The sequence below is a fragment of the Triticum urartu genome, chromosome 2A (genome assembly GCF_056163025.1).
Source record: "Triticum urartu cultivar PI428250 chromosome 2A, HENAU_Tu73, whole genome shotgun sequence".
Lineage (NCBI taxonomy): Eukaryota > Viridiplantae > Streptophyta > Magnoliopsida > Poales > Poaceae > Triticum > Triticum urartu.
In genome coordinates this window covers 668166119-668181698 of record NC_141874.1, presented here as the reverse complement: position 1 = coordinate 668181698, position 15580 = coordinate 668166119, and the positions used below count along the sequence as shown (strand labels likewise).

At 45.5% G+C, this 15580-nt stretch overlaps 1 protein-coding gene and 1 pseudogene across 1 annotated transcript; one reads left to right on the top strand and one right to left on the bottom strand.

Moving 5' to 3' along the window:
* Positions 1–2900: 2900 nt before the first annotated feature.
* LOC147986562 (uncharacterized) lies at positions 2901–3661 on the top strand (annotated as a pseudogene).
* A 7410-nt stretch (positions 3662–11071) lies between these two features.
* LOC125533981 (glucan endo-1,3-beta-glucosidase) lies at positions 11072–13085 on the bottom strand. The gene is made up of 3 exons (XM_048697297.2): positions 11904–13085; positions 11498–11822; positions 11072–11400 (listed from the first exon to the last, which is right to left on the bottom strand). The coding sequence occupies exons 1-3, from the start codon at positions 12936–12938 to the stop codon at positions 11375–11377; spliced, it is 1386 nt and encodes a 461-aa protein (XP_048553254.1). The 5' UTR covers positions 12939–13085; the 3' UTR covers positions 11072–11374.
* Positions 13086–15580: the final 2495 nt, after the last annotated feature.

Sequence of the window (15580 nt, the reverse complement as noted above, 5' to 3'; positions counted from 1 at the left end):
ATGCATACTAATATAGCAGTACAGATCCCTATGCTTACTCAATGGTGAGATATAGGGAGGGTGAGCCCGCAAGTGCTCCTATGCATTTTCAGGATAGTAGTAGTTAATTAAGCAAATAAATAATTTTCAGTGCATGTGTCAATTTCTTTCCAAAGTGCACAGAATCCGTGTAGAGAATGCACCTCTTGAATGTCCACCCTGTGCTGGAAGGATAAGTACCCTGGAAAAAACATTGAGATCTATGTAGAGAAGAAGACTGGAACTGTTGTAATCACTGCTGTTGGAGACAATTTTGATTCACTTGGAGAAGCTATGACTATTACACTGAATTCCTGGGAAATTGGTTTTGGACTTAGATATGAAAAAAGCAGATTGAACGTTGAGAGGACCAGATGTATGCAGGAGATAGTTGTGGCTGCTCGGTTAGTATTATTTTTCGATTTACCATCAGCATGACAAAACTGAGCTGATGCATCATAAATAATGCTTCTGGCCATATAAAAAAGAAAAACCGCATTTTTGGTGACAAACTTTTTGCAGGGGGTTCCAGAAAAAAAGTAACACATGGTCCTGCCGTTCTAGGTGCCCAACAATGATACAGTTGCTCCAATCAAAAGACAATGGATGGTACATAAGTGAGCACAAGACATTCCACAATCACTCTAAATGATGGAGTTAGTGCAAGCCTGAGGGGGGCGTGCCCCCCCCCCCCCCCCCCCCCCGCTCCCCACCCAGCCTTAGGCAAATCAACGAAGAAAAATTACTGTACGGGGATTAGATAAGGAAAAGATCAATCTTTGGCCTCTTTAGTAAACGTCCATTTAATAAAAAGAACCATGATGAAGCACTGTAAAAATGTAAAGAAAGAAACTTTCTCTTCCACCGATGTCCTGTAGCAATTTCGTTTGTGTCTATGTGACGGGATACATTTGTTTTGATTTTGATGATTAATTGCACCTTTCTTAGAATTTTATTATTAAATCCTCAGCTTTCTAGAAGAGAATAATTCCTCGGATTTTCAAAAAAAAACTGAGATTATTATGAATAAGTTTCTAGAACTATTACCATGAAGTTCTCAGTTTTCCACTTAAGATTAAAAACAATATGAAATGTGTTGAAAAATCTCTTGAATCTACCTACACAATTGTCTAGGAATTATCATTGAAGGAAATTTCCTAGGAGCTTGGTACTCCACAAGCTGCATTTATTAGATGTGTTATATGATTCAAAATGTAGGGCTCTTAAAATTTACATGCATGTGGGGCATTGTCAGATGTCCAGTCCAAGTGTCCGACCGTTCACATGTAGATGTGTTCACACGTAGATGCATTTATTATTTGTCAAGGATCATTAAGACTATAGAAAAATACCTCTCTTAAAAGAAAGCATACGTCCAATTAAATTTGAGAAATACATGCAGACTAATATAGTGGTACAGATCCCTATGCTTACTCAATGGTGAGATATAGGGAGGGTGAGCCCGCATGTGCTCCTATGCATTTTCGGGATAATAGTAGTTAATTAAGCAAAGAAATAATTTGCAGTGCATGCGTCGATATCTTTCCAAATTACAAAGAATCCGTGTAGAGAATGAACCTCTTGAATGTCCACCCTATGCTGGAAGGATAAGTGCCCTGGAAAAAACATTGAGATCTATGCGGAGAAGAAGACTGAAACTGTTGTAATCCCTGCTGTTGGAGACAATTTTGATTCACTTGGAGAAGCTATGACTATTACACTGAATTCCTGGGAAATTGGTTTTGGAGTTAGATATGGAAAAAGCAGATTGAACGTTGAGAGGACCAAATGTATGCATGAGATAGTAGTAGCTGCTCGGTTAGTATTGTTTTTCGATTAACCATCAGCATGACAAAACATAGCTGATGCATCATAAATAATGCTTCTGGCCATTTAAAAAAGAAAATCCGCATATATTTTTTTGTGACAAACTTTTTGCAGGGGGTTCTAGAAAAGAGTAACACATGGTCCTGCCGTTCTAGGTGCCCAACAATGATATAGTTGCTCCGATCAAAAGACAATGGATGGTACATAAGTGAGCATAGGACATTCCACAATCACTCTCTAATAGATAAGTGTGGTGAGAAGATATACTGGCCTTCGCAGACATATTGACATGTCTACCCGTGACCTTGTATGGCAGCTTCGTGAAAATAGTATTAGCATCAACAAGGTGTACAATCAGTGACGGAGCTTAGTGCAAGCCTGAGGGCCTCCCCCCCCCCCCCCCCCCCCCCAATCTTCGTGAAAAATTACTGTACGGGGATTAGATAAGGAAAAGATCAATCTTTGCCCTCTTAGTTGTTCATGTTTTGACTCCCCCCTCCCCCCCCCCCCCCCCCCCCCCACGACATTCCTGCCTAGCTCCGCCACTGTACAACATAGTTGGAAACTTATTGTGCCTTTCAGAAAAAGAGCATTAAGGGGGCTTTGTGGAGAGATAGTAAGTTTTCCTTACTTAATTTACTGAAAAATAAATAAAAGAATTTGCTTCTGCAATCACTACCTGTTTTATGTCATAATACTCATTCAAATAATTTGTCCAAATTTCTCCGGTTATGAAACTGAACACACCACTTGAGTAGCATATGCTAGTGATATATACACTCGAGCGATGTTTGAAAATTTTGCTGAGGTCCTATATGAAGCTGGGCAATACAAGATAGAGGAGATCAGCAAAGGAAAAACATATTTTGCACGGCGCTACCACCCAGAAAAACATGACAAATGGTGCAGGGTATTATGCGAAGATGTGTTGTCATGTGCTTAAGGTAACAAAAAGAATATTATGCCGAAGATGTATATTTTTTTATTTATTGGGTTGTTGCTCTTGTGTGCGTGGGCTCGAAAGCAAACATGTTTATTTAGCCGGATAATTAACCATGGCAATTACAAACTATGCCGTTTTGCAGGTCCTTGATTTCCTTGGTATAGACAAGATACCAACAAAGCACATTATGAAACGTTGGACACAAGATGCAAGGGATATGCTGCCGGAGCATTTGGCTTTTCTTCAGAAGGACAATATTGATGCAAACTCATTTAGACATTCAAACGTGTAGACCCATGCCCTTGCGGTTGTCCGCCTGTGGGATGCAAATACAACTGCGCATGACTGTGCAATGGATATGCTCAGGAAAACAATGGATAAATTGACACCTCCGTGGTGGGATGGGTCTGGAAGACAGGATTGAGGCAGATAAAAAGAATGAAAAAGAGTTGATTCCATTGCATCCAGTATGCAGTGTGTGTGCCCGTGATGCATAAGGTAGCAGAATTGATAATTTCGTGGGCTAAAGGCTCCAGAACGAAAGTGTAAGCCAGGCCGGCCCACCACCAGCAGGGACAAACCTTCATATGATGACCGAGGCGCAAAGAGCAAAAATACAATCAAGCAGCAACTCCAAAATCTGACGATGGATGTGGTACAAGCAAGCGAACCTACTTCTGTAGCATATGTCGAGAACCAGGTCACAAGAGCACTACCTGCCCACGAACGGGTGATCTTCCTCGGAAAGAAAGGAAAGAAATAAAATGCTCAAACTGTGGCATCGGTGGTCACAGGAAGAACACATGCAATGACCCTAAGGTTGTTCTGCATGCTGAAAATGCTACTTCAGAGCAGCATGCGATCTGCATCTGACCCCGGTTACACTAAAAAAATTGCAGTCTGCTGTTGAGGGCTTAGTAGCCATTTTCGAAGGAGGACTGTTTCAATAATAAACTGCTTGGTCAGTATGTACTGCTGTAATCAGTTTGTGTGTCTTTGTTTTCTTGTATGTGATGAACAATATATGTGTAAGGTTGGATGTAATGTGACCAGTTGACGGTTCACGATACCGGGAGCGAGCGAGCCCGTCCGCCCCATGGAATTTCCATAGAGAAGCAGATTAATTGACCTACAATAGCAAACGCACGTGCACACGCTGAACTTGGTGACCTGAGCTAGCTTAAACTTAGTTGATCTCGACAGAAATTCTCATAGAGTTGCCACTGGCGAGCTCTCGTAAACAGCCTCGATTAGCTGCACCAATATCACCATTTCCAGCAAATCGATTCTCTGGTTGAAAATTTTCATCTAGACGATTCCAGTAAAAAAATGCAGCTTCTTTATCTGGGCCACGTTCTGGTCGCCGGTCGCAAGCTTTTTCTATCCCCGGTTGAAGCTTTTCCTGTATAAGGTTGAAGCTTTCTCTGTCAAACTTTTCAATGGTTGCACAGTGTGTCTGGTTGGTTTCTCTCTTGCTGGTTGAAGCTTTTTCCATCTACAGTTGAAGCTTTTTGTAAATGGTTGTAGCTTTTTTTTGTTTGACCAGCACCTGGTTAAAGCTTTCTCTATCGTCTGATTGAAGCTTTTTTCATCTAAGGTTGGAGCATTTTCCGTGAACGGTTGCAATTTTCGTGATTGGCAGTGCCGGTTGAAACTTCCTCAAAAATCGGTTGAAGCTTTTCCATCTACGGTTGAAGCTATTTTTTACAACAGTTGCACACGCCATCTCTATTTACCGCTTTCTCCTTGGAGGTTGCACCATCGCCGGCTGGTCGCGGCCTTCAACTCCTGCCGTCGCCGATTGCTGTATCCATCGTCTTCTAGTTCTACCTCTCGACGCGGATGGTTCCAGCATGCCGTGGTGTCGGTCGTAGCACGCCACACCAACGGGTTTCAACTTCTGGCCTTCAAGCTCCGACAAAATATGCAGCTCATGACCACCCTAGCCGGTGGCATCAAATTGTTGTGCCGGTTGTAGCAGTACTGCGTATTCTAGTTCCAGCAAAAAAAAACTCATCGCAGCAAAATCGCACCACCACCGTACCGCCGACGTAGCACATCCATCGCAACACCACCCTGCCTCCGGCCGCAGCTCTCAGCGTCACCACTCGCGCCTGTTGAAACTTTTTCCGCGTCGGTTGAAGCTTTTTCCCACACTGCATGAAACTTTTTTCCACCATCAACACTCGCTGCATAGGGTTGCATGAACGACGGCCACCAGTCATCACCATTAAAATGGATGTAGCAAAAAACTCGTTGGTTGTAGCAAAAGACAACGAGGGTTGCAGCAAAAATCGTCGTCGTTGTCGTCCTGGATTGCTTCTATGCCATTCATTTATGTAGCAAATTTTCTCTTCGGTTGTAGCAAAATCCAACAACAGTTGCAACAAAAATCGTTGTCCCCGCCGCCGCGTGGTAGCTCCACCATGAGTCGATCCAGCAAATATTGTCGCTGGTTCCGGCACGTCGCACGTTGGTTCCAGCACGCAATCACCGCGGTCGCAACACGCAGCACCCCCGCCGGCCCTCGAGCTCGTTGCGCTAGGATGGTGTGGGCATGGCCATGGTCTCCACAGTCACAACATAGCCGACAAACAGATGCAGCTTCATCCGACTGCGGTCGTAGCTCTTTCCCCAACCCCACCTCAAAGCTTCAGTGAGCAGTTGGTCAAAGATAAAGCTTTGAAATGACCTGGGTGCGCTCCTCGTGCAAAGAAGATATGAGGAAGGCTGAACGAGCGGCCGTGTTGGGCAAAGGGCATGTGTGATGGGCCAAGAAAGGAAAAGCCAGCGATGCAAACGTGGATCGGGAGATGCTCAGCGGTGGGGATGGCTACACGAATACACGATCGAGCGGTCCATGCGCGACCAGCCGAAGCCGGTACCCAACGTTTCCCTTTTGCATGTACATACGATTTCGTCTTTATAGTATTGCACAACAGACCTTCCTTTCGTAACCAAAAAAAGTGAGGACAAATGAATAAATTTATATTTTTAACTAAATGAATAAATTTATTGCCATGTTGAACATTTCATAAATATTCCGTTTCGGAGTGGTAATTAAGGGCATCTCTAGCAGACCCTCTAAACTTTAATCCCACATTCTATATATTTTTTAAAAAGCTACTCACTCCGTTTTTATTTACTCTGCATATTAGATTTGACTAAAGTCAAACTTCGTAAAGTTTGACTAAGTTTATAGAAAAGAATATAACCCTTTACCACAACAAATCTATATGATGTGAAAGTGCATTCAATAATGAATCTAATGGTATTGATTTGTTATCGTATATGTTAGTATTTTGTCTATAAACTTTGGCCAAATTTTCGAAGCTTGACTTCGACCAAAGCTAATATGCGGAGTAAATAAAAATGGAGGGAGTATATTTCAAGGAACAAATGCAATTTTTGCCCTTAAGTCTCCTTTGCTCAGTTTTGCCTTTTGATTTTTTTTTCTCAGGTCTTCCGAGTGCCCTTTGACCGTTTGACCAATACTTTGAAAATTCATAATAAATTCATATGAACCCACAAAAATGAAAATAAGATATCAAAATGTTCAGGAAGACATTACTTTTATGTGCATGCCCTTTGCATCAAGGAAAAAAGTAATTCTTAAACTACATGAGGTTATTAATGTTATTAACATTATTAAAAATGAAAAGGTATAAAAATACTTTTTCATGAATAAAAAATAATTTCAAATGTAGGTGATGTTTGATACATTTTCATAACATATTTTATTAGAAACTTGATCTAGGATAGAAATCAAATATAATGTTGTGCATTAAGAACCATTGCTGCCAATCCAGAGTGGAAATTACTAAGGACACAATAGTTTCTCTAGCTAATTGCTTACACTAAGAACATCACCAATGCAATGGTTCGCCCAAGAAGAACTGTTGCTACTGATCCAAGGAGTATCAACCAAATCATTATAGAAGTTAGGAGTGCATGGTGAAGCCTTTTATATTTCCTTCTCTAGGCTTGCATCTCATTGATCTGGATTTGCTTCTCGTTGAGTTTGGACTTGCTTCTTGCATGATTCTATCAGTCCATCATCTAGCTTCTCTCAGTGATTGATACTAGTAGTCTAGCATCTAGTTTACATAAAGCTTTATCCATATCCATGTGTTGCAAGAGAATCATTCCTCTTTCTCTACGTGTGTAATGTTTAGAGCAATGGGAAGCGTATACCAAATTGCAAGCATAGAGGGGGGTTGTGTTATGCCTTGCCAGATTTCGGACGACATTGCCACCGGCGTTGTATGATATGATTTGTGGGAGGATTCGATGAGGAAGCTGCTACAACGCAATGATTTGCCAAAATGCTTAGGCCATGATAGAGAGTTCATGGCCGAGCATACAGGAATGGCGGGCAGCTCAGTAACGAAGATGGTGAAGAAGGCCCATTCCAGTGTCGTAGACCGGCATGGGCTCACACACAAGGCTACTACTGCTTTTCCAAGCTCATGCGACTTAATTTCTGACCACGTCAGGGCTCACCATCAGCAGACCAAAGCTTTGTGAAGATGATGGCAGCGAATCGGGTCGACTTTGGTGCCAGCAATGAAAGAGAAGGGTGTGGTGGGGCACTTCCTTTATAGTATTGCACAACTGATCTTCCTTTCGTACCAAAAAAAGTGAGGACAAATGAATAAATTTGTTTTTTTAACTAAATGAATAAATTTATTGGCTCGTTGAACATTTCATAAATATTCCGTTTCAGAGTGGTAATTAAGGGCATCTCTAGCGGACCCTCTAAACTTTAATCCCACATCCTATATATTCTTTGAAAAGCTATATTTTAAGGAACAAATGCAAATTTTGCCCCTAGTCTGCTTTGCTCACTTTTTCCTTTCGATATTTCTCTCAGGTCGTCCGAGTGCCCTTTGACAGTTTGACCAATACTTTCAAAATTCATATGAACCCATAAAAATGAAACTAAGATATCAAAATGTTCAGAAAGACATTACTTTTATGTGCATGCCCTTTGCAACAAGGAAAAAAGTAATGTTTAAATTAACCGAGGTTATTAATGTTATTAACATTATTAAAAATAAAAAGGTATAAAAAAACTTTTTCATGAATAAAAATTAATTGCAAATGTAGGTGATCTTATTTGCATTTTTGTGAATTCGGATCAACTTATTATGAAGTTTCAAATTTTGAAAATTCATAACAAGTAGATATAAGCTCAGAAAAAGGCAAATAAGATATCAGGATGTTCAGAAAACATCACCTTATTTTCCTGTAATTTTTATTCATGAAAAAAGTATTTTTATACCTTTTATTTTTAATAATGTTAATAGCATTAATAACTTTGGGTTGTTTAAACAATACTCTTTTGAGGAATGCAAATGACCTGCACATAAGGTAATGTTTTCTAAATATTTTTATATCTCATTTGCATTTTTATGAGTTCATATGAATTTTGTATGAATTTTTAAACTATTAGTCAAACGGTCAAAGGGCACTTAGATGACCTCAGAAACAAATCTAAGGGCAAAACTGAGCAGAGGAGAAAAGTAAGTAAGGGCAAACCCCACGGGCTGGCACAACTAAGGGCAAAAGTGTAATTGTCCCACATTTTAAAGAATTAATCTTTTCTTCATCTAGAAGATCGCCAAAAAATTAATCCTCAAAAAAATCATATGTTTGCATACAAAGTTCATTTGGACGTATATTTTCATAACATATTTTATTCGAAACTTGATCTAGGATACAAATCAAATATAATGTTGCACATTGAGAACAATTGGTGCCAATCCAGAGTGGAAATTACTAAGAACACAATAGTTTATCTAGCTAATTGCTTACACTAAGAACATCACTAATGCAATGGCTCGCCCAAGAAGAACTGTTGCTACTGATCCAAGGAGTATCAACCAAATCATTATAGAAGTTAGGAGTGCACGGTGAAGCTTTTTATATTTCCTTCTCTAGGCTTGCATCTCATTTATTTGGATTTGCTTCTCGTTGAGTTTGGACTTACTTCTTGCATGATTCTATCAGCGCATCATCTAGCTTCTATCAGTGATCAATACTAGTAGTCTAGCATCTAGTTTACGTAAAGCTTTATCCATATACATGTGTTGCAAGAGAATCATTTCTCTGTCTCTGCATATGTAATGTTCTGAACAATGGGAATCGTATACCAAATTGCAAGCATAGAGAGGGTTTATGTTATGCTTTGCCAGGTTTCGGACCGCATTGCCACCGGTGGTGTATGATTTGTGGGCCGATTCGACGAAGAAGCTGCTACAACGGGATGATTTGCCAAAATGCATAGACCATGATAGAGAGTTCATGGCCAAGCATACAGGAATGGTGGGCAGCTCAGTAACGAAGGCGGTGAAGAGGGCCCATTCCAATGTCGTAGACCGGCATGGGCTCGCACACAAGGCTACTACTGCATTCCGAAGCTCATGCAACATAAATTCTGACCACATCAAGGCTCACCATCGACAGGCTGAAGCTTTGTGAACATGACGGCAGCGAATCGGGTCGATTATGGTGCCAACAATGAAAGAGAAGGGGTGGTGGGGTTGTGGAAGGGGGCCTGCGCGGACTGATTTCGACGTTGATGGTTCTTTGGCGGCGCGCTGAAGGTCGAGAGGGGCAGCTCGGTCTCCCAATTTTTGCTGAGAGTTGCCCTTCTTGGAGAAAAAACAAGCTGCATGGTGCCTTTTTGGGATAAAAAACTATAATTTTGTGGGATAAACTATCTTAGGGATATGCTAGCTAAGAGTTAATCCCTCAAATCAGAAATTTTCTCCCTAAATATGACTTTTGGGGTATCTCTAGCCCTAAGGACATCTCCAAGGCTATCTTTAAACGGGTCGTCTCAAATGTCGGCGCACGCGTCCAAGGCTCCTTCGTCCCCTAATTCAAACAGTCCAAACTCGCAAATTTAACAAACATGAGGACAAAAATGTATAGGAAATAAGTTGGCACACCAAATGAAACCATGCAACAACTTAAGGGTCTAAAAACATTTTGTTTCGCCTTCTAATAAATTTGACAAATAAAGCTGCATAAGAAACATGTTGAGCACCAAACACAACGATAAAGTCTTCTTGCTTCTTGCCAAGTACGCCTCCTTATGTAAAGTTGCAACTTCCAAAACCTGCGTGGACTGATTCCGGCGTCGGGGGACTCTTTGATGGCACGGAGGCCGAGAGGGGCAGCGTGGTCTCCCAATTTTTGCTGAGGGTTGCTCTTCTTGGGGCAAAAACAAGCTGCATGGTGACTTTTGGGATACAAACTATAACTTGGGATTAACTGTTTGAGGGATATGCCAGCTAAGGGTTAATCCCCCAAAAAAGAAATTTTCTCCCTAAATATGACTTTTGGGTAGCCCTAAGAACATCTCCAAGGCTATCTTTAAAAGGATTGTCTCAAATGTCCGCGGACACGTCGAAGGCTACCACATCCCGTAATCCAAATAGTTCAAACTAGCAAATTTGAAGAACACGAGGACAAAAATGTATAGGAAATAAGTTGGGACACCAAATGTAACCATGCAACAATTTAAGGGTCTAAAAACGTTTTGTTTCATCTTTTAATTAAAAACAATTTGAACCGGGCGAATCCCCTTTCCATTACTTGAACATAACGGAAATACAACCAAGTTCAGCAAATAGGACGGGAAAGAGGAAAGCGGGTTCAAGCATCGCCGGGAAACCCACCATGAGCACTCGCCATCGAGATTACTCACCATGGGGCGAAAACCCGACGACACTATAAATCCAGAACCCCAACATCTAACTCACAGTTTTAACAAAAGACCACTGCTCACATCAGAGCAACATGCTCCACAGCAACCTCACGCAGGAGGTATATCGATCAAAAGCGATAAAGCAAAAGTTGCAGCAGATCATCTTCCTTTTCTTCTCGATCTCTTTTCTCAATGCACTCCTCCATCCTGGTGCGCCGTTGCGCAGATCCTCATCATGCGAGACGCATTGTTCTTCAGCAGAGCTCCTCCAGCCCTCAGACTCGCCGCATCCTCCTGCTTTATCAGTCTTGCCCAATAACAAAGAAGTGCACATGTAGAAAAAATGCATTCAAATGGGTTTTTGAGAGGGGTGTGCTCAAAAGTAGCTCGATTGCGGCAGGTCCAAATAGCCCAACATAGAGCTGCAATGCCCACCGTATAAAAGACATCGCCACCCGGGAAAAAGTATAACACCAAACAAAAACCTGCCACAAGTTATTAGGGCATAGGTTTGTGCCAAACATGCACCCAACTACTCTCCAGGTAACTCTGGCAACTGGGCAAGCGAAAAAGAGATGCTGGGAGGTTTTCCTCTCCCCACAAAAGGAACATTTGGATTCCCCCTTCCATCCTCGGCGTTTCATCACATCCCTGGTCAGCACCGCATCTTGCGATGGCTGCCACATGAAAATTTGAATTTTCAAAGGAATACGTGCTTTCCATATCCAGCGGTAATCGCAACCAGCAATGTTTCTTTCTAGGTAGGTATATAGGGCTTTAATAAATTTGACAAACAAAGTTGCATAAGAAACTTGTTGAGCACCAAACACAACGACAAAGTCCTCTTGCTTCTTGCCAAGTACGCCTCCTTATGTAAAGTTGCAACTTCCAAAACCTGCCATGGAAAAACAGAGTATGTCGCGGTGTAATAATTAGAGACAAGATCGATCCAGCTGAAACACTTCATCACGTAGAAGAAGAAGAAATCTTACTTGGGTCAACAGTGGTAACGACGCCGGTGCGACCGAAGTCGCAGTCGAACGCATGCTGCCCGTTGCTCCGAAAATAGAGGTTCATGGCGTACGCCGCGTGGGCCTGCACCGTGTCCGGCTCGTAGCAGCGCCCGCCCGGTCGTATCGGACCACAGTCCATGCCCCCTCCGCACACGAAGTCGATGTTCTCCTGCAGCACCGCCGCGTCCGCTGCCGGCGTCGGCACGCACCACTGCCGCCCGCCCGAGTCCGCCGCTCCCGCGTCTGGCGCTGGCGCTGGCGCCGGCGACGCCGGTGTTACCTTGGCGCTCACCGGCCCAACGGTCTGCACGCCCGCAGTGTGGCTAGTTAACATCACTGTGAGAAAGAGCGGAGTGTAGAACCGATGGTGGCACGAATGAATTACCTCCGGAGCGGTGAGGATCCCGGCGTCGTAGATCGGCGTCATGTCGGCGTGGAACAGGCCGAAGTGATGCTCGGACATCGGGCCGGGCTTCAGGTTCTCGTCGAAGAGGGAGAAGATGGAGACCTCGAAGGTGCGGTTGGGCATGAGCGGCGTGCCCACGCCGGACCCGAGGTGGCGGATGGCGTTCCTGTTGTAGTCCCCGGCGTGGTCCGCGCCCGCGCCGACCTCCCAGTCCTCCCCGGCCCACGGCCACCCAGTCTCGGCCACGACGACGTCGACGTCGCCAAAGCCGAGCCGCTTCATCGCCGAGTGCACGGCGTCGAGCTGCGCGTCCAGCGCGTTGGTGTACACCAGCCCGGTGCCGGCGTCCGTGACGCCCTCGGCGCTCACCCTGAACAGCGCGAAGTCGAGCCCCGCGTCGCTGGTGAGGCCGTAGAACGGGTACGCGTTCACCATGAAGGGCGCGCCCGTCGCGCGCAGGAAGGCGAGGAGCGGCTTGACGACGGCGGCGTCGTACCCCTCGCGGAACCGCGCGGCGGACGGCGGCGTGGACACGGCCAGGACGCCGAGGGAGTGCGCGGCGGAGACCTTGATCCGCCGGTGCAGCGACGTGGCGAGCAGCGCCGTGTGCAGGTTCTGCATGGCCGGCACGAGGCAGAGCAGCAGCGTGCGGTTGGCCTGCGAGATGACGTCGCGGCCCACGAGGATCCGCGACACGTTGGTCCCGGCCGCCGCGTGGGGCGCGACACTGTCGCGCACCCACTGTCGAGCGAAGGCGACGCTGTCGGCGATGCGCGGGACGAGGGCGTTCGGGACGGTCACGTCCACGGCGAGGCCCATGCCGGCGAAGGCGCGCAGGGCGAGCGGGTCAGCGTTCAGGAGCCTCACGCGGTCGAGGACGGTGCCGCGGGCGAGGAACCGCGCGACGTCGGCCGGCGGCGGGAGGCTCGTCGCTCGCCTGCCGTAGGTGACGCCGATGCCAGCTGCGCCCCCCACGGCCATCGACAGCAGGAGGATCAACATCGGCGCGTGCATCGTCGTCGGCCACGGGATGCCGCTTCAGTTCAGCAGCTAGTAGTGGAGTGATGTGTGTCAATGGAATGGAGGAGAGATCGATCCATTTATCAACAAAATATGACGAGCGATGTGCAGTTAGAGGAGTGATGTGCAGTGTGGTAATTTCTGGAGTATGACTTGAGAGGGTTGCTAACCGAAGAAGATTCTTTTCTTTGGCTCTGAGCCATACGCATGAACATGTTCTTTCCTTGGCCATAGTTTGTTCTACCTTGCGATGCATGCTAGCTTTGTCCCTTTCTTGGCACACACTGCTGGTGGACGCTGACAACTCCAGTGGAAGATCCCCACACAGCAACCGTGCCTATGACAATGGAGAGAATCGCAGCAACCGTGCCTATGACAATGGAGAGAATCGCAGCAACCGTGTCTATGACCAATGGAGAGAATCACTCGAAAGCAAGATATTATGGAAAGACCATCGGCGTGTCAGTTACATGGTCCTATCCCACAGCTCGAAATGAAGTTGGATTTCTCTTCATTTGTAGAATATACCTTCCCCTGCCACCAAGTGACTATGGCAAGCATGGCAAGCCTCCCCCCCCCCCCCCCCCCCCCCCTCAATCTTCGCGACCGAGCCTGTGAATTCGCATCCCTTCTGCTTGCCACCCTTAGTTCTCGCGGGATCGACGCTAGGACAGATGGCAGCACTTTTTCTTCGAGTCAGTCTTTCGGACTCTGATCCTCCTTCAAGTTCGTTCGTCGGGACGGATTAAACAGGCCTTCGGCGTAGAGTCCTGCCAGCTCCTCAGGGTGTCGAGGTTAGGTTTTTTCTTGTGCATACGTGACACCGAGATTTGGTATCAGGTTTTCTAGATCGATTCAAGGGTTTAATGGCGATGACTGTGGCTTTTGTGGTATAGATCCTTAGAGGCACGTGCACGAAGACTTCAACACCTCACTATAGTTCTAATAATGTTTGAGATGTTTTGTACTTTCGTTAAACTTTTATAATAGATTAGGGGTCTTTTCGTCAATAGTGAAAAAAAGGAATAGATCACTCTTTTTCTCTACAACCAGTCATGTCTACAACGGACGGTTGGCTAGATTGCACATCAAACAGTAAATTGTGGCGCTTCCGAGGATTCAGAACTAGAAAGGATTCTGAAATGCTCACTGAGACATCAACGGATGGATCCATGAAATATCACCCCTCAAACGTCTATGAATGCGTTAGGACGCGTCCAGAGACAGCGCCTGGTCACCCTTCAAATGTTTGCGTCCATAACCGTATCTAACCCTGGGAATGGTTTGGACTGAAACTTCAGTTTCAGTTTGGTTTTTCTATTGGTTTGTCTTGGATTGGACTGAATGGGTTGACCCCCTGTGGTAATCTGGTTTGGTATGGGCTTTATCAATGATACTAGATCGGCTTGGTTTGGTCTGGATGGAGACCAAACAGTCACAACCTGTTTCAACCCATAGATAAAAACTGGATCGAGCGACCAAATTCGATCGTAGTATGTCTGTACAAGAAAATCGGCCATCGCGAGCGCCGACGGCGGCTAAAGCTCCAATCTCTGCCTCCAAGCACTCACAACCAGATTATGGAGGTCCTCTCTAGGGGCGGCCCTTCCCTTCTCCTCTTCTCTATCTCTCTCTTCCGCCCCCTTTTTGTGTCTCTCTCTCCCCCCTCTCCATCCTCTCTCTCTCCTATGGTTCAATCTCTATCCATGGTTTGAAAACTTTGGGTTCAAACTGTATGTGAGGAATGATTTGGATTGGTTTGTCTTGAACAATACGACAGTTTGGATTGGTCTGGACTCTAGCACCAACGGTTTGGATTGAATTGGTTTGATAAGTGGGTCTGTACTAGTATAGATTGGGCTGGATTTGGTCTGGATTACTAACTATTCCCAGGTTTAGCCATATCCCTCATACCAAATCCTCTAATCCATTCATTCTCATGCAAAATAAAACACACGTAGTTTCAGTAGTTCATCATACATGCCATCGAATTATTAAGAATTGGCATGTTCTAAATCTTAGAGCTATTGAGAAACTTTACACACGCTTGCCCTCGTCCTTACCCTTGCCCTTGTCCGCTTTGTCCCCATAGCGCTTGAAGATGCAATACGGGTCAAGGTGGATTTGCTCGAAGCTGTAGGGGTTGGATGTAGCACCCTCATCCCCCTCCTCCTCGTCCGGAGAGAGCAGCTCGGAGAGGCCACAAATAGCCTAGCTTTGCTCTAGTGCGAAGGCACACGCGGCCCGGGCTTGTCGCTTCGCCCAAATGCGGGCACATGCATCTTCAAGGCCCCGGCGACGTTTCGCGCATTGTTCCTCGCACGGCGAGCACACCGGTCCTCGGCCGCAGTTTGCTACAACAACTTGGGCATTGCATCTGAGGCAGTGGGCAGTGCCTGCGTTTACCCTTGACTAGGAGTTGGACGACACCGCGACGATGACCCACCGCAGGGGTTTAGTGACCAGCCCGCGAAAGGCCGGTGCGGAGCGCCTGCCACCCTCCGCTCACCTATTTTGGAGCCTCCGCGGTTGGCCGCCTCGAGCCGCCAGCCCACTTGCACAGAAGCAATGGATTCCCGTCGGAAGGACTGAATGGTGGAGTGTGGGGCAGATTCATTTCCTCATGGGATCCTTAC

Excerpts from the sequence above, each read along its gene's own strand:
- LOC125533981 (XM_048697297.2), bottom strand. The coding sequence starts at position 12,938 with ATGCACGCGCCGATGTTGATCCTCCTGCTGTCGATGGCCGTGGGGGGC. Across the intron at positions 11,823-11,903 it reads GGATCCTCACCGCTCCGGAG|ACCGTTGGGCCGGTGAGCGC; the intron begins GTAATTCATTCG and ends GCGGGCGTGCAG. Across the intron at positions 11,401-11,497 it reads CGTTACCACTGTTGACCCAA|GTTTTGGAAGTTGCAACTTT; the intron begins GTAAGATTTCTT and ends TTTCCATGGCAG.